Source organism: Acanthaster planci, linkage group LG03, assembly GCF_054643075.1.
Source record: "Acanthaster planci isolate LZ-2023a linkage group LG03, COTS_SCS, whole genome shotgun sequence".
Taxonomy (NCBI): Eukaryota; Metazoa; Echinodermata; class Asteroidea; order Valvatida; family Acanthasteridae; genus Acanthaster; species Acanthaster planci.
In genome coordinates this window covers 25,362,078-25,388,880 of record NC_141779.1, presented here as the reverse complement: position 1 = coordinate 25,388,880, position 26,803 = coordinate 25,362,078, and the positions used below count along the sequence as shown (strand labels likewise).

At 40.2% G+C, this 26,803-nt stretch overlaps 1 protein-coding gene across 6 annotated transcripts; it reads right to left on the bottom strand.

Moving 5' to 3' along the window:
- Positions 1-348: 348 nt before the first annotated feature.
- LOC110981096 (neuropeptide FF receptor 2-like) lies at positions 349-20,929 on the bottom strand. 6 transcript variants are annotated; one of them, XM_087134751.1, is made up of 4 exons: positions 12,038-12,165; positions 6,693-6,760; positions 5,669-5,825; positions 349-5,315 (listed from the first exon to the last, which is right to left on the bottom strand). In XM_087134751.1, the coding sequence occupies exons 1-4, from the start codon at positions 12,058-12,060 to the stop codon at positions 5,156-5,158; spliced, it is 408 nt and encodes a 135-aa protein (XP_086990877.1). In that variant the 5' UTR covers positions 12,061-12,165; the 3' UTR covers positions 349-5,155. The 6 variants fall into 6 exon arrangements, 5 of the variants coding, with proteins under 5 accessions (XP_086990877.1, XP_086990879.1, XP_022094016.2 ...); XR_015424820.1 differs by adding an exon at positions 20,475-20,929 and having other exon boundaries at positions 360-5,825; positions 12,038-13,011; XM_087134753.1 differs by lacking the exons at positions 349-5,315; positions 5,669-5,825 and adding an exon at positions 20,475-20,929 and having other exon boundaries at positions 5,872-6,760; positions 12,038-13,011.
- Between the last annotated feature and the right edge of the window lie 5,874 nt (positions 20,930-26,803).

Sequence of the window (26,803 nt, the reverse complement as noted above, 5' to 3'; positions counted from 1 at the left end):
AACACGAGTCATTAAATGTGAGGAAAGTTTTGAAAATGTGGCAGTGTTCCTCAAATGACCACTGCCGGTTGGGCCATTGATTTTGGAGAACGCAGTGGCTCAATGAATTTTTAGTGGCCCCGTGCCAGCAGAGCATCGTTAAGATTGAGCGCGCATGAGGCATGAGTGCCAAGGGCTGACGCGACAGTGGATCTTGCGTGAAAACGGGCTTACGTTGTCTTGACAAAATTTCACGGTGATTTAATGGTAAAACTGAATTTTCACGGTGTTGAAAGTTCATAGTGTTATCGGTTGTAATTCCTCTTTGGGAAAAGCCTTAATCCCAATTCACTAGTTTATACCTTTTATATTAATTTTTTTTTAAACTTGCAAACGCTGAAATTAATGCCACCTGTTCACATGAGATAACGTTATTTGACGTCCATGTAATTCATCATTTACATTTGTTTATTGTTGAAAGAACATGTTTGTTCCATGCGTTTCTATAAACGTTGACAATCTCAACTTTTTGAAATATGAAGAGGCACGTATACCAAAATGATTGATGACAATTATTACTTGAATGTAATTGCATGCCCGCATAATGTTTTTTGTTTTGTTTTTGTTTTGTTTTTTGGCGCACGACATTTACACTCTTAGGAATCTTAAGTTTATTGTTTTAGAAGAGAAACGACAGAAAATTTTAAAGCAATATCAGAAAGAGCTAATTATTAATGTCTTTTACTCGTGAAGTCCTCATTACAGGATGCATGCTTTTGTTTCGTCAATGAAAAGACAAACTACAGTTGTACGACAGCGTATTTACTTAGGTGTTTCATTGAAGATTGATACAAGAGAGACACGACCCAATAATCCCGCGTGAAATTCTCTCGAACTGCTAGTAATGTCAAACAAATTCAGATATATGGTATACAGATGGTATTCAAGCCAGGCCTACTTGAAATAATTTTGTGGCATTCTAAGACACAAACTTTAAAGGAAACAATTAGGAATGATACTTCTTTGTTTAAACTATTGACAAGTAATTATCTTTAAAACCCAAACCATTTCTTACTCTCCAACTCGCCGTTTTTTGGTTTGGGTTATTGCTTGTTCTGTTTTTTCCCACACAACATGCAAATAATTATATCTGGGAGAAGGTTAAACAAGTCTTGGAAGGAACATTTGAGGCAGCACCTTTAATTCTCATTGGCACATGTCCATTGGGTTTGCCGTCATGACAACGCATCCTTGGACCTGACGAGACTTGAGGAACTAACCCCCGCTGATAATGTGATTGGATGAGATTGCTGTTAAACTGAGCGAGACCGGCTCATCCCAACTCTCTCCCTGACTGAGCCAAGACTGAAACCCATACAAAGAACCTCATATTTGCAGCAACCATTAATGATTAATTTTGGTCAGATAGCGGTCGCCCCTTGGATATCTGCACGGTTGTTTGCCCTTTAATTAAACTCCTGTGGAATTTCAATCACAAAGTATTGATGAAGTTCTAGACGTCAGTTCATCGTGGGAGGTTTATTTCCTGTCTGTTTGCAAGACCACTACACTGAGTGTGAATTTTGGTTTTGCTTAGATTTTGGTGTTCTTTTAAGCAATGCGAAACAAATGAAATCTTTGAGCTTGTTTGCATTTTGTGTGTTTTATTTCGATTGCAGTAACGACATCACTCCGTTTTTTGGCAAGATCAGAGATTTTGTTGAAACAAAATATATTTGAAACAAATTCTACTCTGATTGACATGAGATGCACTGACTTGACAAGGTGTTTGCTACTACAGTGATCTTATAGACTATATTGGAAACTATGTTTTCAATAACTCGGGTTGTTTTTGATATAATACAGAAAGGATTACATCATTCTAAAACACCAGGGCCAGACTGACCCAGATTCTGGGTCCCATTGGGCCTAACCTTTTTCCGGGTTAAATTATGACCCGTTTTGGGCCATATTTGACCCAGAATACTGTATATTACTTTGTTGTTTCACTGCTCAGATATCAGCGCCGCAAACAGTATATTCAAACTTAATCCTGACAGGAATCCCACTATGTTCTACATGTACATTGAAGCTTTGGATAGAGTAAACCGACAGTGGTTTATATACAATTTGAAAACAATATGGATTCCATAAATATTGAAATGTTCGTTTGTACCCAAAGGCGACGCACGCCCTGGTAAGAAGACCAGTTCTTGCACAGTTCGGTCCAGACCGTCAGCAGAGTAAAAGCAATGAACTCCTCCCCAATCACAAATTTCAAGATAGACAGCTAACCGGTATAATTATTAACAGAAACTGGTAGGCAAAAGCCTACGTGATTTATGTTGTCGAGACTCCTACAGTATTTGTCTAAATTCCATCTCATTTGAAATGAAATATGACCCCACGAAATGAAACGCCCTACCCGCAGACCCTTCCTATGATTAAACCAAAGCCACAGGCTCTAAAACTAGATCCTAACTGCAGACTGTCTTTTTCATTCAATCTTATTTCACCTCCGTATGTGAAGATGACTGGCGTTTATGACAGACAAACCAGTATCGCTCCACGCAGAACGTGCGCTCGTTGATCCTTTAATTAAGCGTTTACCATCCCAAGTGGACCATTCACTAAATAAAACTGACTCGAAAATCTAATGAAATTCGAGGGAAATTGGGAATCGCCGATCGGAATAGATAAAGAAGAACACTTCTGTGGGAAAGGTACAATAAAGCTTAATTATGGTGGAAGGATTGAGTTGGAAAGGTAAGCAACTGAGAAGGAAAGATATCTTGTGGGTGTTTCAGCAGTGCGGTGTTGCCTTTCGTGGCTTTGACAGGCCTGTCGAGCAACTCTCCAGCCTAACACTGGCATCAAGATGACTCCGTACTTTGCATGCACTTCGGCAAACTAAGACAAACCAGCTAAATCTTGCTATTCTTGGTAAATTACCCCAAATGATAAACACTACCTTTGCAGATATAAAATAGATTTTCTTTCTTCATTATGTTTGTGTTGACGTGGGTTTCGAATGGCTGCAGAATGTTTATTTCCAAGTATTAAATTTATGGCAGAAATTCTCAGAACGATATTTGGTGTCGAGGTTTTCTTCCCAAAGATGTGGAACATCCTTGCAGAAGATTTGAAAAAAATCCCGCGTAAGTAAAATACAGAAAGAGGGTAAATTCGGCTTAATTTGACCCCCAAAGCACTGTCTACTGGTATTTTTGTTACGCATACTACGGAAGCGGAAGCCAGGTGCACAAGGTCAATTAACTGAAAGACGTGAAGTACTATCAAAATTTGAACTGAGCCGAAGTGGAAATTCATATTTCTTTGATAAATGGATGAGTTAAGTCACGATGTAGCTATAACAGAAGCTTTAGTTGTTATTCTGCTAACACGCTCCGATCGTTTGACATCTGGAAACAGCCTCTAGCATGGCAGAGTCGAAATTAACAAGACATGCTCTCTGTACAACTTCGTAGCAACAGACGGTTCGGGACGCGCTAGGGACTTGCAGACAACAGACTCGTGGCTGTTGGAATGACACGTGTAGCCGCAAGGCATTCACGAACACTGGGGAAATAACAGTGTGAACAGAAGACGCAAAATGTCGTTATCACTCGTCTCTACACACTGTCCCATTGAAATTGTACCAATTAGAACTGAATTTAAAAGCAAAATATCTAAAAGTGTGTAATTTGGGAAACGTGATCCACCTTTCAATGCTGATTTCTGTGAACAGATAGATTTTAATCAATTTATTGAAAGGTATGTACTTTTTGTATGCAACAAATTCCCAAAAAAATTCCCAAGGCGTTAAATAAGTTGTTCAAAGGTTGCCTTTTGTACAACCTGTCAAGTTGATTTTGGAGTAAATGTATGCACTTTTACAAAAGGAAGAGAGTGTGTTTCTTACGTCCTTTCGCCGGGAACATTTTTTTCTGCTGTGATCATGCTTCCTAGCAAAAGGGCGTACGCGTGCTCACATCCTTTTCTTTTAACTTAATGAGCGTCCTGCGTTTTCTTAACACAAAACCGTTTGCTGTTGTAGAACAAAATCAATATACCTGCAGTTGCGGACGTTAGTGTGGACACTGGGATATGTGCTTTAAGATGATGTAATGTGTAATTTCCCCGCTATTCACACCTTAAATGATAGCCAAGAAAAGTTTTTCTTTGCTAAGATTCGGAACATCGTAAATTTGAAGCAACTATAGGGGGACCTACGCCAAATTCTTGATTGAGTTCAACAAATTGGGCGAATCCTAACGGTTAATCCGATTGCAATTAAAGTTCTTCAGCAGTCGTAGTAACCACAGTACCTAATATCCTCCTCTGGAAGATCGAGATAAAACAAAGATACCAAATTCCTTTTCTACATTGCTTTCATCATCTTACAACCCTACTGTCAGGCCAACACAGGCCCGAGGGCCATTATTAAGGCGTATAAGATAGGTTGACGAGACTTTCCATACTCAGTGGAAGATTTTGTAACAAGATTATCGGCATAGCTATGGTGGGATGAGTTCTAGAGAGCACAATCTATTCTTACAGAATCAAGTATGAGAAGCTGAAGGTTTAATGGAGGGGTCAGTGATGGGAGACGCGATAAATTGCACGAGATGAGTGGTTCAGATGAACCATAATAAGACCCAGGTCATTAGACAATTTTACCTCAGGCTTCATGTTGTGGCTCGCGTGGTGTACGGTTGAGGAACAGTCACTGTATGTCTCCAATTAGGGCCCATTGAATATGAGCCTGAAAGTAGTTATCACTTATTTAAGGAAGAGAAAAGTGCATGGTAATTGTTAATTCACCATGGAACTTTCAATTCAGACGCCATGTACTATCGTAATGCATCACGGTTGCCTAGCACCACGAGATGAGACAGACGTAAAGTGCAACTGTTTTACATTGTGTGTTACAAAACGGGCACTGGAATATTAAAATCAAAGATCCAATGCTTTATTTACCAGTTTGTGTGAGTGCAAAAGCCTCATCTCTTGATTGCTAGATAAATTTTTCTGAAGGTGCACGAGTTTTAGCGATACACATTAAAGACATTTGTAATTCCAAAAAGCGAGTAATTCTGACAAGTGTGGGTCCCATCACTGAGGATTACCACATCACATACACAGACAAGAAGAGGTCATACCAACTCGTATATCTTCATGCTCCAAATAATCTTTTAGATGTGACCTTGGAGGGTATTCCTGCTGTGATTAGAAAAATAGGACGAAATAAAGCATATCCTGACTGGGAACGAGGCTGACGTTGACGAGCGTTGATCGGCCCGTTGCTATCAAAGGTAGACGTAGATATAATGTACCTTAGGGATATGAAACACACACAAAGAGTGATACAAACACACAAATACAAAAACAGTGGAAACAACAACAATAAAGGCAGACAAACCATTCAAAAATCACACCCTTTTCTTCCTTTTTGTTTCAATTTCAAAACTTGGTTCATGGGTTGTTCTTTGGAAAATACATTTTGCCTTCAAACGTATATGACTCTCGTTAGATGACTGACTGCTCATTCGAACACATGTTCCTGTGGGGTGTTGAAGCCATTGTCTGTATTCTAGCTCTCTTTGATGTCACTTAGACCGTAATTTCATTCTAAGTCCCATCGTTTTCATGCTGTCGGAATTTCACAACAAAGTTTCCACACTGTTACCTCGGGGTATTCCTCCGAAATCTCCCGTGCTTAGAGCCGACATGCCATATCGTCAGGAAGACGTTTTTTCCCGGACAGCTGCGACAGACGGGAACAGTCCTCTTATTTTCGTCAAAAGAATCACGCCTCAAGGAAAGCATGGTGAATCTGACGCCAACTTGAGAGATAAAGAGGCAAGGTCATGGAGCAGGAAAAGCGACAGTATCTACTGCTAGTATGCTGCAAAAGTGTTCTAGTTTCATTTAGTAGGGTATTTTGCCATTCATAATTCAGATTCATAGGCCATTCAGAAAAAAGATCAAACAACAAGGATGAAACTGGAGAAAAAAGCCTGTCTCTTTTTTTTTAATTATTGGGGGAGGGGATGACCCCAGTTGCCCTCTCTGGATCCGCCCTTGTCAAGCAAAGTGTCCTCTGTGGGCTGACGTATATTTTGTTATTGTTCAAAGCAAAAAGAAAATTCAGACATACAAAGGTTGAAGTAAAAAACCCGGAACTTTAATGATAAAAACTGCGACACTGAAAAGCAGACTGCATGTTCCAACTTCTTTTCAATTCATTTAAAGGCCTACAGCCATGTGCCAGAAAGGTGTTAATAATAAGGTAAATTGTTCTTTCTTGAAATGGAAAGACAAAGCTGCTCAACCGGTAGGAATAAATTGAACATGATAAATAATGCGCGTGTTTAAGATTAGGACGAAAATTTTATCTGCTAATTCAATTTATGGCGTCTTTACATTGGGAGCAATTCTTATGAATCTATTAAGCTAATTGCAAGCAGAATTTGCTTTCGTTTTCCAATCTCCAAAGTAAATATTCCGACCTCACGATCGGGATATCTTCAGAGTCCAATTAATCACCTCGGGTTTAACTGTGATCAAACAGTCCAGATGGAGAGCAATATTTGCAGACCACGTCCCACAGCGCAGGTAAACCTGAGCTCAGCTCTTGACCATACACTTGACATTTCTCTACGTGGATTGCTATTCACTAGATTCGAATTGAGATCGAATTCAGATCTTACCCTCACCACTGACTACGTTTTCCAGGACATTTAATGAAATCGCACTCGGAATTCTAGTTGGCAGTGTGCTGTAAACAGAAAATCAGAATAAAGATTTTCTTTCTCAAAGTAGGAATTGGCAAATGTGCTAACTTTGCTGTTACAGAATAAGGGTCCGTCTGGTAAAGCGATTTTAAATACCTGATGGAATCCCAAGGGCTATTTTGGCGGTACTAACTATTGGTTTAGATATGTCTGTTTGAATACTTGTTTTGAAGGTTCATAAGTGCCACATCATTAAACATAATTGCTTCCCAATCAAAGTGCCAAAAATTAACAATAAACAAACAGACACATGGTTGTGAAAGCCAAAGTGCACCCCTGATAATAATTTTATACACCCGCTTTCAGGACTTTGCGCATGCGCATCCGAAAGGAAAAGAAAAAGATAACGAAAAACGAAAATATAAACACGTAACAGCCGCTGAGCTTGGCCTCATCAGAGGTAAATTTGCCTCAATTGAATACCTTGTCAGCCACGCTATTCGGGGAAACGGAAAATAATCAGAAAACTTATATGTATCGAAACGAACGAGCAGTACATAATGTAAGAAAAAGAATTGGGGACAAGGACGGTCAGATTAAGGTTAGCAAACTGCTTAAGCCAAACTAAACACTCCTGTCCTCGGAGGTTTTTTTATAGCATTAAGGGGTGTCTATATAGAAGTCTGTGTCCATATTACTTTACTACGTCTTGAAGTTACACACAACTCTATGGGGAGTGTCTGTTGTCCCGACCATAAAATCTTGTCATTTCAAGTCACCGTCAAGTTATTCGGTTAAGACCTTAGAAGGGATGAGCAGCAGAACGTGATGTGATATCCAAATTCATCATAACATGAAAGTAAAGTATAACAATAAGTTAACTTCAAACTAGGCCTACATGATCGTGTGCATGTAACTTCAGCTGCATGGTGGTCTTGTATCTCAAATTCTTGCGACAACATTTACACTATTCCAGTACTTGTGTTCAGTGCACAAATATTCGCCCTTTCCATGACAGTTTAAAATGTTGAAGAGTAATTTTGTGAGCACTAACTTGCGAAGATGAAATGAATTTGCCAAATGCAACTCTGTAGCCGTCATTTTATGAGTCCCAGGATTCAGAAGTCCACACCAAACACAAATTTAAATCCGTTCCATATGACGTTATTTTTAAGATCCGCCACCTTCTTGGAATGTTCCAAACAGATGAGGCGTTTAGATTAAACCTTACTGGCTCCCATAATAAGAAAAGGCTCTTTGTGGTTTACGCCAATTGGCGAAACATGACACCAAAAACGGTAAATTAATCGGCGTGAAAGATGCATGGTTTTTAAATGGGCCCACAATTTATGGACGTTTTCAACAGACTATGATGAATTTTCACAGTGTCTTCCCACTTTTCCACAGATCATGAAGACGCAACCTTTATTACGATGCTGCAGGCACTCTTGTATATCACAAACTTGGTGTAATCTAAGATCACCGAGGAAACTGTTTGGTTGGTGTATGTGCTCGGAGGGCAAGTTGCGACATTTCAATAGTATGTGCTAGTCAGGCCTGTCGCACCCTTTATGTTTTTACTCATTAACATTGATATGGTTGTCGTGTATTAAGTGACACTTGCTTTCACTTGTTACAACGTTAATACCAGGCAAATCCATTGACAGATGGCGCAAGTACAACAAATGTACCGTAACAAACGAAAATGAGAAGATAAGAAAAATCAGAAGGTGGAACTGTTTGCGGGGAAGGAAAATAATGAACCACTTTGATGTTCGTAACGATGGTAATTGCCTGCCCCCAAAACACTACAGTAAGAAAAAGCATGTGAACTTACACATACGAGATTTCGACAAATAGGTTGATGTTTGATCAGTTATGTACAAAGTAAACACCTATTTTAATAAAACAACACACTCAACTTACAATTTATTGACGATCAATGAGAAATTAGAAAGCAACATTCGATTTCGTGGTTCTTTATATCGACATTTTGTTTATTTCTTAATTATAGCGCTCAGCCTCTGTAACCTCACATTCGCCCTATAAATCGCTTAATGGACATGCAAAAACGTGTACTTTCTATATATTTGCGATCCTTAGAAACAAAGAGAATGTTAATCGAACCGTCTGAACAGAAAAAAAATCTTGCAACCCTTGGAGCCACGAAAATGCTTCCTAGCAAACGGAGAATTATTGGTCCAGGAGAAACGATTTGGTAAGAATAAATCCAACAGTATTCACAAATTAACGAAGCGTGTCTGACCTGCTACGCTAGTTATTCAAACCCGGGCGATAAAACGATCGCACATTAAAATATTATGCGTAGGTATGGTCAACTGTACACTGTGTTTTAGAAACCGTATTCAAACAAGCAGCTATAGTACTGTTTCACCATGGTCATTTGGCTAACTAATTCTATCCTCTGTGCAATGGAATCGGCAAGTTCATTTCTTACATTCTTTTTACAACTGTAAAGCAATAACTAAAATCAGAATCTACTTATGGACTGACATTTTACAAAAAAAACCCAAACAAACCCAAAAACAAACAAACACATAAAAACCACCCCCAAAAGAAACAGAGTGTTTTTAACACCATTTACAGGACTAGAACACAACCAACGATCCTTAATCAAATTGATACCAGTTCTGTTAGAAATCAACACAACGCTGCTCTTTTTGAACGCACAATACCAACATAAATTGTGTTCAGAATTTATTGCTTAAAGATTTGCCACAGCTCAAGAAGTACAATGGAAGCAGACATTGATGTCACACATTTCAGTGTTTCTAAATAGTCCCACAGGGCATTCGGGAAGAATGGGAAACTACCAATACTTCTGATTATACAAATAGTAAAATAGCCCCAAGATTAAAAAAAAGGATATATACGAAATAACACAGAGCTTCTCTAGAAAAATAATACCATAAATTATTTGGAGTTTTCCTGGAGAGGTTAACATTTTTACAACATTTAATGTGTTTTGTTAATGCCTACCATGCAGTATTATTTAATAATTGATCTCATGACCGGTATATGGAAATAGGCCTACTAGACATGATCGGTGTTACGAGCAACAATATTTATTATACATGTCTGTCTATGGATATAGAGCCTGTCATGAAATACCGTGTATATATGTCGTAGTAGTTGATAGCCTTTTGATACGGACTTGGGGCGGAATCTATTCAACCATCGGCCATAGCGTGAAATGAATTGAGCAGAAATCGCACGTCTGAAACGTGCACTGTTGTCAATGACTATTCTCCACTGAGCGCTAAATGGCGAAAACTACACAAATCTAAATAACTGGTTCGGACGTAACCCTCACGTCTTCTATAGCCACTCCATGAAAATGTCGCATTTGCGATTACCTTGTCAACAGCTAGCTTGTAGTCGGACTCTGATGTATACTGTAAAAGCGCTGGGTACAAGTGTTTGGGTAGTTTTGGGTAAATGACGTAGGTTTACACACAACTTACTGCAGCTGAGTAACATGTTTGCCCAACATTTAAGGCAATTTCTCTGGTTTACTTGTGGTTGAGTAGAAAAATGGTCTTTATTCACGAGACTGGAATTTACGATTGTGGTTCCCGATTCCCGAATCCATTTTGTTTATAGAGCACTCTGAAATGGGAAGAAGCCTGTCTATTTTGCTATAATTACGGATACATATATAGGTGCACCGTTGACTTTGAAAAATATGTTTCATTTGGACAATGAAAGTGGCACGACCTTCGATAAATTACTTGGCACTAACCCCGGAGCAAATGCTAATCTATATTTTTTCCCAATCATTTTTATTCCCACATGTATGGGATTATGTATATATCACATTTTAAATGTAATTTTGATGTAATGCCATTCTGGTGCTCCCTAGTAATTTTTAATTGTACATGTTTATTTCCCCCCCCCCAATTTGTACTGGCTCTTTTATGTTTTTTTCCCTGTTGCCGTACATTTGATGTAATTGTACATTTGATGTTGTTTTACTTTTAAGTTGCATGATTTTTGAGTGCCCCAAATGATCAGCTATAGCTGCATGGGCTACCCTCCTTAAGGATGGTTAAATAAATAACTAAATAAATAAATGTATTAAAATTCCAGAAACTTTTTACCGGGATCACCTCGCCTTCGATTCAAGATGGCTATTTTACGAATGAGGCATATTGCCCGGCTATTTTTGCAGTTTTCATATATAAAATTTCTACAGTGCAAATTCGTGGAATCAGCCTTTAAACGTTAGTGTAATCTCATGGGGGGTTGTGCAGAGGCGCAAATACGTTGAAAGGGAAGAGGCCACTGAACCCCCCCAAAGGTTGTTCCCTTCTCAAGCCCCTGCGAAGAATCTGAAGTATAGACAACATAAAAACTTAATATTCTGTCCGAACCAGCCACAAGAAAAATGGACCCTATAACAATACATAACTGCTTGTGCGTTTTCCACAGCAGCAGAGGGCTTTGTATATCAACTTTCAAAATGAGGTACAAAATTCAATATTGTCACGAATGTCAAAGTCTGGAATGGTAAATGCTTCCCCATCTATTCAGCCTGAATTCTGCAGTTTTTGCAGCAGATGCCATTGCACGGTTTCAACATACAGGACCTCCTACTTACTAAGTGCAACAGTGATTTGAATAAACTACGTATTTGATAACTCAGTTTGGATTGCTCCGACGTTATTGGCCATGCACCCACTACACATAAGCACACGGAATCCTTTTCTGAATTGTTTGTACTTGAACGCATAAATGATCGGGTTGACGACGGAGTTGGAAAACGCCATCATGCGAAAGATTGAGTACACGATGTGAGTTGTTGGAACTAATTCAACATGGAAATTCTCAAACAGGTACACCACTTGGTTTGGTGTCCATAGTATGAGGAATGCCATGACAACGGTAAACAGGACCTGCACTATTTTCTTGCGCGCACGGAGAAGTCCATAGGCTGGGTCCTCCGTCTGTTGATTCATAAGATTACGCGCTGACTTCTTAAGGTTTCTCATTATTTTGTAATATGCCCAAATCATTACGCAAAGAGGGCAAAAATAGGAACTGAGGAACACAAACAAACCGACAGCAATTTGACTAGCCAAATTGGGGAAACCATAGGCACACGTCCCACTGGCAGCGTCGTACGAGTTGATAAAAAGGGCGAAAAACTCTTGCAGAAAAGCGCCAAGCCAAGTCAGAGCAACTAGCAGGGTTACCCTCTTCGTTGTGAAGTATCTAGTGTAATGAAGAGGATACACAATGGCGTAGAATCGTTCTAGTGTCACGACAATGAGATTGAAGACGGAAGCTGTTACACATACCCAGAAGAGATGTAGGTTGCCATAGAGACGACAGTAAATCTCTCCTACAGCTACGCCTGAGGGCGGTTCGACGATCGAAGTCTCCACTAAGAACACATTAAAGATCAAACACAGCGAGGCAGTCATGTCAGCCACGGCCAGATTCAGAATCAAGTAGTTGGTCATGTTGTGTAAGAATTTGGCGCGCAGAATGATCAAGCAGACGAACACGTTGCCCACAGTGCCCACAATGCCTAGCGTAACTTCAATGCCATACACCCATTCATTTCCAGACGAAGTATCGTCCTTTGGTACAATTGTTGTCGCCAAGTCAGTTACCTCTGTTGAATTTATTTCTTCCATTGTCCAGTGTCTTCCGTTTTGAGGATGTACAAAGTAAGCAAACGTTTAGGACGAATGCTGGTTGGTTGTATCCGCTTCAGACGAACGCGTCATTAACAGACTGATGCAGGTTGAATTTCCTATAATCACAAGTTTGCAAACCGACGAAGATCATAATGATGTAATCACAAAAATGTGCAAGCAGTTAAGCATTTCCAACCTGTTCTGGATAGTTTCCATTTAGACGCACATATCAATAGACTGAGTAGTGTGATCTTGCAAACCGCGATCACACATCCAGCGGAGAAATGTGCCTCTGCAAGTAGCCACAACAGTCAACGATGCATCGGCTGAATTACAATAAGGTAGAATATCAACATAGGCTGCATTAGGAGTAGGACATCACTCACAGGTTGCTAAACAGTACACTCCTTGTTCATAAACCATTTCTAGACAAGGCATTTAGAAAAGAAATCCCCGCAACATTAATCAGTACAGTTTGCAGGCATTTGCCTCAGTGACGAAGGGTTGTCTGTTGTCGACTGTGATCCACTGTGTTGTTTATTCAGATCGTCATGTAGCGCGCAGTGAAGGTTACACACTCTACAGCGTATAAGCTTAGCATCTTTGTTGAAGAAAGTACATCAAACAACCTGAAAAAAGGAAAATTGAAGATTCATTTCACTGTTAAAAACGAAACAGAACACACATGCACGAACTAACAAAAATTGCAACAATTTGTTCATGTTGTTCCCAGTGAATGATTTTGCATTTTCAACACCCGTTTGCCAGTATTTTAGTACCTCGAGTAATTTTTTTTTCAATTTAACTGTGGGAAAAACATTTGTCTGTCGTCTGTTAATCTACCTTCACTGATAGCAAGACAACAGCCGGTCGACTGGTTGAAATAAGTTCGTCCCCACGTCAGCATCAACCTTGTTATCCAACACAACTGTTCATGATAATGCTCAAGTGTCATCTGCCCCCACAGCGTAGATATGATTGAATTTAAGTGACGCTCAGTGCTTTGTGCGCACGTCACTATGTAACATTAACACTCTAAGTGACAGTTCCATCGACGTTGGACGAGCCAGTAAACACAACGGAGAGTACTTCGGAGTAGTTTGCGTGATACACTCTCTACCCTGGACATATTACAGCAACTTCCAATGACAGATTACACACAAGAGCAAGTTAACGAGGTTACGCCGGGATCTATATATATACCAGTTTGTTGGCTTTTAGTTATTTCTGACCACAGCTTTTAGTGAACGTTGTCCATATACGTTCGGCCCTCTTGCACGCAGTACGGCTCTGGGCGGATGGAGTTCTTAAACAACCTGTAAGTAAAAGGTCATACGGCCCATCAATGGGGATTTCACGTTTGGAAGAAACACTCATGTTGGAAATTTTCCTTTGTGTTCCTAAAGTAATATTGTGGAAAAGTCACCTGGACATGGGTAAAAAAGGTTTTTCATAAACGACCTTTTACCTCCAGCATTATCATTGGTAGGTGCCCTTGTTTGTGCATGTTTATTTTCACTGCACGTGTTTATGAGAGAGATGTTGTGATGATTTACCTACTTAAAGTCGATGGATTCTAGATTCAGTACAGGTGGCCTAATGTACACGTAGTTATTGTCAGCAAAAGGTTAAAATACTGGGCTTTACAATCTTTCGTAAATGCAAATTATTCCTTTAAGTTACTTCCTTAAAAATTATAAAATACGAGTTGTTTGGGTTTTATTTCAGCTTTTACCTTGAGAATTTCATATGATATACAATCTCGTAACCTTTCATCTATACACGAAAACACCGAGTTACACTGGTCGGTGTATTGTACAAGTGAGGGGTCAATATTTTGCATGATTTTTCTCTTTTAAGTAAGTAATTTTTTCGTTTCTATTAATAAATACGCTAGTTAATATTTTACAAAGGCTTTTTTCCAAGGTTTTTTTTAAAGTAACAACAAACGAAAAAAGGGAACTTTTAGATTTTTAGCTTATGTTTCCGATCCAAGAGTTGCATTATGCATGGGTTAATTTTAAGGCTCTTTGACCAGAAGCTAATTTGCCTCAACCGTAGTCTATGCCGTGAAGTCATAATGGTTCTGTTTCGACAGTATAGTTTCCGGAATCGATTTGTAGTTACTTATTTACAAACGTACCCGGTAGGTTGCGGGGAAAAGTTTAAAATCAGTCGAGAAATAATATCTTATAACGCTCGCAAGATTCGATGCACCCAAGTAACAAAGGCTAAAACAGATGATGATAAATGATGGCACACTTATACCGACTCTAGTGCGATTTGTCCGACAAGAAATTTATTTTGATTAAATATCCGGACTCCTATCTCGAGTCTTAAGTATCAAACTACGCATGCCTTTCTATCTGTAGCTTGCACACATTTCATAAAACAAGATCTAATTTCCACTAGGGGGGCCTATGTGCTGGCTGACGAAGGGAATTGTCGAAATCCTTCCACGTCAAATCGTGATCGTCCGTGACTAGTGATTGATGAATGGGGAACCTCGAACCACGGGCAGAGTTCTAAAAAAAACCTGACGCCTCGGCTGAAATTGTTTGAATAGTCAGAGTTGTATTTGATACTGAAACCTTGATAGAGATGATGCAAGAGATGTGGCGATTAAGAGTATAAATTAGTTACCAAGGATACAGTTGGTTTATCGGTGCAGTATGCGGAATACAAAACGTGTATTTTTGGTTTTTTTTAATGTCTGCCGGGGGTCTCAAAATTTGTCTTAGGTGAGGGGGTATAGTTTTTAAGTGGATAGTTCATTAGGCGTGTACGTTAATCAGTATTTCTTCTCATTTTTGCGTCCCTAGCTCTGTGTATAGAATCACTACAGTCTGCTGTTTCGTTGCCAAACTAGCTGGAGGGCAAAAAGAAGCGTGCTTGAGTCGTTCATGTCATTGGAGCGTAATCAGCGACAAGCTCGATGGATTTGTGACACTGATTCAACTTCTGCTTTCACGATCAGGATTAGCTAAATCACATGTCAAGGACATCTCGAATTTGACAGTTTGATGAGCTGGTTGCCGTTAAATGTAAGATATAAAAGTACGTAATAGGCGAACGCAAAATCGTTCCGTTTTTGAGTACTGCAAAGGTCCTGTTCGTATTCCGAGCATGCTATTTAATTAATCGCTTTAAAGCGCGCTTTTAATTTGAGTAGCGGACAAATACCTTTTAAGGTTAATGATTGTCTTTGTCTTCACTTGTCATTAACCATACCTACTCCATATGGCATCAATTTGAAATGTAATGCAGTTATTGTACGCACTGTCACAGCTATTAGTGACCAACAAAAATAACAATGACCTTCAAGAGACAGATAATTAAAGAGCAAGTAAGCACTGAAAACTGCAACCAATAGAGGAAATCAAACGATGCGTAATCTGTGCTAACGGGAAATCTTAAAGTAACACTAAATGAATCTCAATCTAACATAATTAAATTGTATTTCCAACCAAGTCTTGTTTTCGCAATTTTAGGACTGTTGTAGTCACTGTAGGATGCAAAACAGAAAGGTTCTATAACCAAATTAAGGGGAGGGGGACAACCGTGATGTACATTTTCGTTCGAATCACATTTTTCCATGATAAATGAAACTTGATGCATATAAGACTCACAAGAAGCACGTTATAAGCTAAACGTAAAATTGTCGGTACTATGAAATTTTATTTATAAATGCGTTCCTTCTTGCGACTTACTCTGATTTTCATTATGACATCACATTCTGAGAAATGCAGTCGTCTATTTACAACTTACAAAGATATTCCCTCAACTCGGGCCAGATTAAGTGACACGGTGTTTGCGCTAAGATCGAAGTAACCATATGGTAACGGCATTGTTCCACGCACGCCTTGACCTATAGAGGTCACCAGGCGTAGGAATACTTGAAAAAAAGTCTCAGACGACGCTGTCTGTCAGGTATCAGATAAAAGACGACTTGAGTCTATATTAAGTACATTTTTGAAAAAAATGGCAGTGGAATGAAGCTGTATTTTTCAACATAGAATACGCGAGTATAAATATATTCTACCGCAGTGTTGACAAACGGGATGTAGGGCCACAGTGGCAGTCATTACTTGCATTTGGCAGTTTTTACGCATGCCATAAAGTTTCTCTGATCAAAGTGAGAAATAATGGAGGACATTACACGATGATCAATCAATGAAAAAAGCCAAATATATCCGAGAAAATCTCATAACAACGCTTGCACGAAATATGCCCGTCAGGAATGAAAATCAAAGCAGTTATTGTAAAAACAATAAATGTTTACAAGTGCAGTGGTTCGAATATTTATTAATTAAAAAAGAAAAATATCGGATTAAACCGTGCGTGGGTCACCTGGAGGTCTCGAACACAGTCGAAACGACGGGTATGATCCCGGTCGGTTGCAAATGTCTTGCACGATGACACTTTCTTACGCGTTGAAAATCATTTTTGAGGAGAACCTGCATGTGTTTTCACGTTCAACAGGCATCATGTTTAGGAACTTATTCGCAAAAAAGTTGAAACAAACTTTAACCGTCGACCACAGATTGTATCGCCCCAGCAGCTAGTCGTATGGTGTGCTCGTTTGCTGCTCCCAGAGGAGTTTAAAACATAATACTTTCAAATGTTTATGGGTGAAAGCCGCTTCTTCCTCTCAGTCCTTACATGGCGCTGGGAAGGACAATGCCTTTCATGAAGTCTTGTGAAGGTATTGTATTACGTTACAGCTACCTATATACGCGGATAGTCTTAGGCGGACGTTTTGACACGTGTTACAGATTTTCAGATGAATTCTGTCCACTGAGGGCTTCAAAACGTCTCCGCTTGCCCTTCCCAGCTAGGGACGAGAAGGTGAGTAGATAGCGATCACTGCATTATGATTTTATTGAGGTTAGTTTGCATTTTTGGGAAGATAAAAATATGGCATTCAAGACAGAGGAATAACAATGTGAAATGCGGCCGTGTATAAAAACTGAAGCATTAAAAAGCTTCTTTTTAAAATGTTCTGATAGCAAGCTGTCTTAAGTTGTTCTTATCAACGGTCTTAAGAGCCTGACAGTTATTTTACGTCCAAAAATGTAATGAATTGTAAGTGACAATCTTACTTGCTGTGAGATGCGTGCTAATTGATTGCAAACACTCGATGTTTCCTGGGCTTGGTGCTATCAGACATGACGCCACAACTCATGGTCTGGTTACCACCCAAGAGTATATCCATCGGTGTTATGTTACCTGCTCTTGCATTTCGTACAGTGCATACGTGTACGTGTAATTAGCCTGTTCATATTACAACAAAAGCCTATAAAGCGTCACCCAGCACTGACAGTGTTTTGAGTAACTAGGCCTACTTGCCATTCAGAAACCAAATCGACTTAGACTATTCTGACGGCTATAGTCACGCTGTGGCCACTGGATTGTCTAGACGGGTGTGTTCTCACAAAACAGTCCTCCAGCGGTAGAGACCAAGACATACACGGACAGTGTAACAGCGCCATACCCTCTTCCTTAAAACCCACCACGCCCCTTGTTAATGCTCGTAGGGCGCCTGAATGCACGACACACGACCTCCTCCAGTTTCTCTCTCTCATATCCATCATAATTGAATAAGGTTCCCTACGCTGCCATGAGTAGATTAATTATAGAATCACACGCATCAGAGATCGAAGATCCCCAAGGTCGTTCTCGAGACGTCACCAGAGGGACACGCAAATGCACTTTAAGGTCTGATCAATTACCAGACCCAGGGTATGAATTCACCACCAACAATTCTAACAAATGTCTTAAATGTGAAGTTACCCCACTTTAATTGTAAAGCCTATGCCTAATATGAACAACAGTTACACAAATCTTAGTCATCAACCTATTATTTGAATGTGAGATTTGAGAACGAGGATGGTGAAATTCATGCTCATTACAAATTTTGAGGTTCTGGGAAATAGTTTTATATTGAAACGAGTCATTTTCCTCTTCATTTTCAGTATGAGGATAGAATTGGTACACATAACAAAAGTTGTACATGTACTTTGTCATGCGCCATCAATTAATTAAACTGTATGTGATTAAAATGATGCATATGACACAATATTTTTGTTCGCCAAGTGTATCGCTGTGTACAGGTCGTTATCTTGAATGAACTTACTGAGTTCCACTGTTTAATGCAGTGAAATATTAGCGTACGCTGGAGTAACTTTGGCACCAAAGGGTAACTTTGGCACAAGCCGCACCCCTTGGTTATAGTCGTCATATCTTCGCAACGAGCTACATGAATGATAAAAGATTCTCTCAAATGATTCCATGAAAGTAATTTGTATCATAAAATACTGCTGGAGGCTTGGCTTGAAAGATATTTCATGTGTAAGACTTTGTTACAATCCTTTATTTATGTTTTTTCATTAAATTCCAAAATCCTGCCAAAGTTGCCCGAACCACGGGGTATAGGCTTGGCAGCAATGAATTAAACTCTGAACTGAAACAAACTGAAAGAAATGGATAGTTGTTTGTTACTACATGTGTTTGATTAGATTTGATTAAGCTTCATGTGACAAAAATGTCCAATCAACGATTAAAAATATTTCTTTGTTTTAGGAAAAGCAGAAGAAATCATGAGTTTAACCAAACCTGAAGTTACCCCGGTTGACAGTACTATTTCAAAACAATTTTAGCGTTTTGAACATTTTAAATTCAAACGGACGTATAGCATGATAATTATGTTTCCTTCCTTTTTATACAAAATACGGCCAATTTATTTCATATACTTGGGTGCATTTAGAATTAGATACCCCCATTTAAAGGTACCTGTCACAGAGTTTAGGGAACAAGCTTGTTCTACCGTCTCTCTTAGAAGAATCCGAATATATGTTTTACACGTCGGACCTTTACACTGTCACGCTCGTTTCTTCTGGGAAAGGCTCGAACTGTGAACCTTGAAAATGAAACATGAACCACACCTTCATAGCATAATGTGTAAGCCTCCTAGAGCCGAGTCTTTAAATCAGTATCTGGATGTTCCTCGTTGGACAGGTAACCTTTGACAATTCTGGGTACAGCGAGAAGGCTTCTTCATGACATTAATCAAACTAAATGGGAAGATACTATGGAAACTTTCAAACGCAAGAAGCAGTGCGCAACTTGCGCAAAATTACAGGTACTCTATCTTCTTGAAATATAATGACGAAGTCTCTACGAATAACATATCAGAACTATACTCAATGTCAGTTATATACATCCAAAATTACACTTTCGTATTTTAATTTATTAATTTAAACGGCGGTAAATTACTTCAGGTTATTTCAATAGATTGGAAGAGTTTCAGTTCTTTCATTTTGCCACGTAACCAAATGCACTCGATCGATGAAACCATTTAGAGGTATAACGACGCAGAATATTGCCAGTTCGACCAAGCTGCAAATACAAGGTTAGAACATTGTCGAACAACAAAAAATGCATGTAATTATTAACAGACGTCGTAGACATACGATCTAAATGACGAAAAAGTAAATCAATGGGCATCGTTTGCAGTTGCTTCTTAGATAAGGAGAGTTATTTATGATACGATGCCAAAATAATGTAATAATTATTATGGTAAACTACTGAAACGAAATAAAAAAGAAAAGAAAAAGATATGTTAGCATAATAATCGACATGTTGATGATAACCGACGCCACGAGAAATGTTTACAAGTAATTGATGACTTTATGCATCATTATAAACTCTTTGCGTTAACGAACCCTACCACACGATTCCATCTCCATTTTGTAACGGCTAAGTACATTTGCATGAAAATATATTGTTTTTCTTTCAACGTTGATTTTGACATAACGCTAAGCTGTAAAGTAGTTAAAATGAAACAATTTGGATTGAAAACCAGAAATGTTCCAATCACATTTATTCACAGCGAACACCATCTCATCAGGATTCTGCACGTCCTTACCTGAAAGGTCTTAGATTTTCACTTTGAGAGTAGGTATTGACAAAAAAAATAGAAAAATGTTTACTTTCACTCTTAGTTACAAAGTTTCACAAACATCTGCTCGAGAAGTCTTAAAAAATGATAATAAATAACCAGTTCTCATGACACACCAGTGTTCATACTTACCAGATTACGACTGACTACACAGTGTGACACACATGCACGTAAAGGTTGTCTAAGATGAGAGATGTATTTCCACTTGTACACGGTACGGGCTTGTCGTGCATAGGACCTACTATTTGGTCCCGGACGAACACTTGAGGACTTCTTAATGCCCTCGTATGATGCAATATATGTGTACTCCCGGCTTGCCTTCAAAAGGGACGATTTGTCCTTAAAGCTGACTTGTTTTAGTAAACAGAATCGTCAAAGCTCGAGGGCGTGTAATTTGTAGTGAAGCTATCGTTAATATCAGCAAATACAGCAGAACAATAATGCCACAGACCAGCTGTCAAGGAATGGACCCACGGATAGTGTCACATCGTGGCCAACCGAAGTAAACCCTCAATGATTGAACACCATCAGTCTTCAAATGAGACGCATTCTCCTTTTTTTATTAAGATCACGGAACGTGTGAGGGCGCCTCACACAACCAGAGGACGGCTGTCAGAGGAAAATGGCTAATGGCCTCGTGCAGCGTAAGCCTTGTCTCCCAGGGCCGACATTTCTTATGCATTCGTCACCATTTTTCTCAGTGATGATTGGTTCAAAGTACAATGACGTATTAATAGACTTGATCTGACTAATACCTCTAGAATATTGGACCACTCATGGCAGTCACACCAAATTCTATTTATCCACTGTGTTTCTAAAAGTTAGCCACACCCATTCGGCGATAGTTTACCACCCGTACATGATGGTAGTTTCTTTGTATGGGCGGCCAAGCGATAAAAAATACCTCCCCGGAAATAAATCAAAGCAAATATTAGCGAAGGAGGCGCACTTCCGTCCCAAGCAGGTGGGATGAGGAGGCACTCTAGTAACTGTTGTCAAAGCAAACAAGGTTTCCACGTCTTATGACGAGGGAACGATCATAGACAATGAAGGCCGGTGACCAACGATCCAATCGGCGAGTTTCCGCACCAGGTGGTAGATACCATTGTGCCATCATGCGGTATCCTGTCTTGTATACTTTCAGCTGAGACTTCGACAACCTGGGATAGTCGCATGCCACTATATACGGAGGGAAATATATAAATAGAAGTATTGAAACTGCTCTGAACTTGAAGTCGATGTGTCAAAATGCACTTTTCTCAAGAGCTGTCAAATCCTAGTGTGTCCAAAAGGTATAATGGAGTGTTACTTGTGGTAAGATTCAAGTCTGATTGAGACTGTGGGAATGGTCCGAGTACGTAAGGTTTGTAAAGGGTAGAAATGACTAATCTCTCATAAGTGTGTTGAAAATCATGAGCGAAGATCCCGGGGAATATCCGTCCACTTTTTGAGGGGGGAGGGTTACCGATTCATTCATCCCTCCACTTTTATGCGCACCCTTAGCCTGCACCACCGACCACGCACTTTCAGCTGTCACGATCTCACCTGGGATGGAGGCTGTGGTGAGCTTTCAGAAATCATCCCCCCACATGTAACAAGAAATCTCCGCCCATGTTGAAAATATATAAGACTGTGCAATAAAACCGTATACCACAGCTTGAATCCCAGGGCTGCAAATATCATTTTGTTCAGGTGAAATGCACATTGGTCCTGTGCGTCAGTTTGGAATTAAGAATCCGAACATTTGTTTCAGCATATGCTTCCACTTCGTTTATTCCTTAATTCTCTATTTTCCTCATATTTGGCTCAGTTTTTCCCGAATCGTTCTTGGAAATTCCCTAGAATCTTCTCCAAATTTCATGGTTTTTTGGGTAAAATGATTGCAACTCAAAAATTCGTTATGTTAATTCCACTCAAAAAGATATATGAAATGAAATTTCTCAGTTGCTCAAAGATAGTCTCTTAGAGCCTCTCTGCATCCTCAGTCTAGTCGCTAAATATTTCAATTGGAGTCTGTGGTTCGGCTTTTCTACATGCTTGGCAATTGCCAGACGCGTTTTTCAACTCTTGCCTCGACCCCAATACGCCTTGAGGCCCTAAAATGGCTTATTATATTTTGTTTCGACACACATTCATTATCTTTACCATAACGTTTTAAAATTTTAATCTCTGGAATTCATTGAAATTTTCTTTGGTTTTTCATTTCATCAGAAATTTCGTAAAATGCTTATGTGATGCGCGAGGACCTGGCCAGTCTCACTTAATTCATAAGCAAGTTTTACTATTAAAACCTTGGTGAATTATAATTGCGATTTACCTGTACATAATAGTAATCGATGTAGGGTTTATGCCCATGGAGTTCTACACATAAGCCTATATATACATGTACCTACAGCACGCATATGCACAATGCATTGCAAACAGAAGCTGTTGAATTTGTGACGTCACCACGCAGAACACGCGATAAACTCCGAGCCATGATTAATTAATCCTCCAAATTAACTGTTTCACCTTTATCTGATGGAATAATTATAAATTTTAGTTGATTCTAAAGAGATTCTTTTGGCTTGTCAGTACAATCAATTTAACTGGAAATACAGTACGTAAGAGCACCACCATAGGGTTGCTATGCGACAACAGCCTTTGAACCAAAGAAGAATTCTTAGACGCGGGCCGGAGAAAAAACAAAAGGAAAACGTGATGTGCTCACTTTATTCGCCGCAATAAGTTCTGTTGTTCGACTTAAAGTTTTGGGCAAAGATTGTATAGCACCGCATAGCGACGCAAAATGGATAACTCGGCCAAAAAGGTGTTATCACTGTGGGCTCCCTAGGCGCAGGCGTAGTGTGTGCGTGTCTGTCGTGGCGCCTGCGCCTGTGCATAAACATGCACTGGGCAGGCGTAGTCCAACCCGAATGGAGCCCATGTATGCAATAACAACATTTTACGAGGTGAAGTTCCCCATCTTACGCCGCTACCCAACGCTATCTTTGTTTTGGGGCTGACGGCGGCAATTCACGCGACTCCGGCGACACCGAGAGACCACATAGGCAAGGCGCAGTTGAAACTGGCGGAGTACTCAAGCAGGTACTGGCAAATAATGCAGAAGGAAGCTGGCACCGTTAGAGAAATCTACCGGAGTAATTGCAGCAGGGCTGGTTACCGACGTAGTATAGAAACCTACCAGAGTAATTGCAGTAGGGGCTGGTTAACGACAGAGTAGATGAAGTTATAGAAACCTACCGGAGTAATTGCAGTTGGGGCTGGTTAACGACAGAGTAGATGAAGTTATAGAAACCTACCGGAGTAATTGCAGTTGGGGCTGGTTAACGACAGAGTAGATGAAGTTATAGAGACCTACCGGAGTAATTGCATTGGGGGCTGGTTACCTACGTAGTAGTTGAACTTATAGAAATCTACCGGAGTAATTGCAGCAGGGCTGGTTACCGGCGTAGTAGTTGAAGTTATAGAAATCTACCGGCCGGGAGTAATTGCAGCAGGGCTGGTTACTGACGTAGTAGTTGAGGTTACAGAAATCTACCAGAACAGCCGCAGCAGAGCTTGATGCATGCTTAGGCTGAGTATTTACGATCAGCGAAGGAATGAATTGCCGTGTAAATAGAAGAGACTGTGTTAGACGTGCTGTATAAATATCTGAATAAAACGAGTATTAAACGAGCACATTACACAGTGGTCCAACCGTCAGTTCCCTCCACCGTCCTGACTTGAGGTATTAATTCTAACTACCTGATTGTTTATTTCAACCAAACGAATCTGGGGATTCAAAATATATCGTCCAGTCCTACCACAGGAGAGCGCCCTCTTACCAGATCGACAGAGAGGAACTCCGGCGGCTGCAGCGCGGCGACAGGTGGTGTAGTAGACAGGATTGGTATAGGCCTAACTTCTGTACTTGAGCAGTGAGCATGGAGGGCGAGTTAAAGTTGCAGTCGCAGGTGAGGAGAGGAGGGATAGTGTCTACAGTAGTCAAGTGGGGAGACACTCCTTGGAGTCTAAGGGCAGTTCTGGTGCCAGAGCGGACGAACTGAGGAGATCCACACTAAACCCGAAGGAATCGGAGCCAGGCATCACGATAGCGGACGTGGTGTTAGAAGAAATGCTAGAGAGCTACCACTGGAGCCAGATCAGCGGCATATGCCTTGGCAACGGGAGACTGGGCCCTCCCCAATTTACTGGCACAGCGAGTCAGATCCGGAGATCCAGTTAGACGAATTGGGAGGAGTGGAGACGAATACACGAGACGTACAGAGAATATGGAGTATAGAGGTAAAGCAGACCGGGAGAGTTTCTCAGAGAAGAGTGGCGCCCACCATAGTTAGCGTGTTGGCAAAGGCGAAACTGCGATGAGGTGGCTCCGAAATAGCAATCTATTGAAGATTCAAGACTTTATAGAAGCGGTAGTAGAGTGTACAAAAGAAATCTCAACAGTGTGCACCAGAAGAATGTTTTTAGCATGTTTGAGGAAGATCTCCAACAGAATCCAAAAAATTCTGGAAATACGTCAAATCCAAACGCATTGACAATGTCCACCTGTCCACCTGCTGAAGAATGGCTCTGACGTAGTTTCTGACCGAGTTGGTAAAGCAAATATCCTCAACGATTTCTTCAAATCAGTTTTTACCAAAGAAAATACTGCTAATTTTCCAGACCTACAGCAGATTGTTCCTGACATTGAACCACTCGAGATTGTTGCTGAGGGAATAGAGAATAGAATAGTTGTGTGATACACAACTTCTCATCACCGTCGACGATATCGCCAAATTAATTGGTCGCGTTCCACACCAAAGACCCCCCATCAAAATTAAGCACAACGGGATCACTGGCAAATGTGTACAATTGGATTTCAACTTTTCTTACAACATGCTCTCCGCAAGTTGTCTTAGAGAGTGAAAGATCTACAACAGCAGAAGTTTTATCTGGCATGTTCGAGGGCACAGTCCTGGGCCCCCTGCTGTTTCTCCTCTATTTAAATGATTATGTTTCTTTGAAAACCAGACTGTTTGCTGATGATGGATACGTATAGAGAAATCAACTCTCCTTCAGATGCTGCCTCACTTTAAAATGATTTAGTTGCCCTTTGCAGATGGGAAAAAGAATAGGAAATGAGATTTATTGTGCAACTGACTACTAAGAGAACTCCTCAAATTCACACCCACAAAATCAATGGGAAACCACTTCAGAGCACATGTAGTCACCCGTACCTTGTCTTATTTGAAGCAACGACCTCAGCTGGTCACCTCATATCAGTTAGGTTGTCACCAACGCCAAGCAAATCACTGGTATCATCAGGCAGAACTTTAAGTCCTGTAGCAGCAAGGTTAAGTCACTTATTTAGCAATCTCTGGTTCGTCCCAAATGAGAATATGGTGTTTGTGGTTGGGCTACCTTGACTGGAGAGGAAAAGAAGTTTGAGGGTATCCAGAGATACGCGGCCAGGATGTGTTGCGACAACTATACAAGGACTGTCAATGTCACAGCCATGATGAAAGATCTCGGCTGGCCTCTGCAGGACAAAAGGCGAACCATTGCAAGACTTGCAATCCTTTACAAGATTACCCATGGCCTAGTTGAAGTCCAACACGACCTCAAAACCCGATCCAGATCTCATCGTAGATCTTACCAGTTCTCCTATCACCGACCAAATGCAAAAACAAAGTTCTACAGTACCAGCTTCTACCCATCCACCACACCACATTGGAATAGTTTACCGGAATCTATTGTTCCCTGCGCTTGAGTTGGTCTTCATTGTAAAAAAAAAAAATCAGTTGTACCGTCCTTTTTGACAATAGTGTTGCAACAGTTTTGTTTTGTCTTTTAAACATGGTTTTAAAATCCTACATGGATGTCCTCTGCACCCTCAAACCTTTAAATCCGCAAAGAAACCACAGGAAAAGGTGGTAAGCTTGTACCCAACTGCTGTTATATCTCTCGGTGACGAGCCACATGGAAAAGCCTTAGAACCATACCCTACTCTGCTGCCAACGTATGTCTAGAATTACCGAGGCACGTGCCTTCTAGAAAGCATCAAAGCTTCAAAGAGGCTCCGACAGCTTCAGAGGGTCGTTTATGGGTTACAGGAAACGCTTTGGTAGCCCTCGGCAAGCCAGACAGCAGTAGATGTAGACAATCCTTGATGTCTGCTATCTCGAAGATGGTTGTACACATTCCCATGGGAATTTGCCAGACTCCGGCAGGAATATTTTTTTCTGGTTAAGGGGAAGCCCCTATGTTTACGGTAACTAAACCAGGCTGTTCAGCATGAATAAAGGCAGGATATCACGGGAGGTTTTTATAGTTGGCCGTAAAAATATTTTTATCAAATAATTAGCAAAAAAGTGGTCCAAAAAAGACGGAGGCCGCTCCACATACATAAACCTACCCAACTTGAACCATTTCAAGAACGCCATGTCTGATTTTATCTTAATGGGAGGGGAATCAAA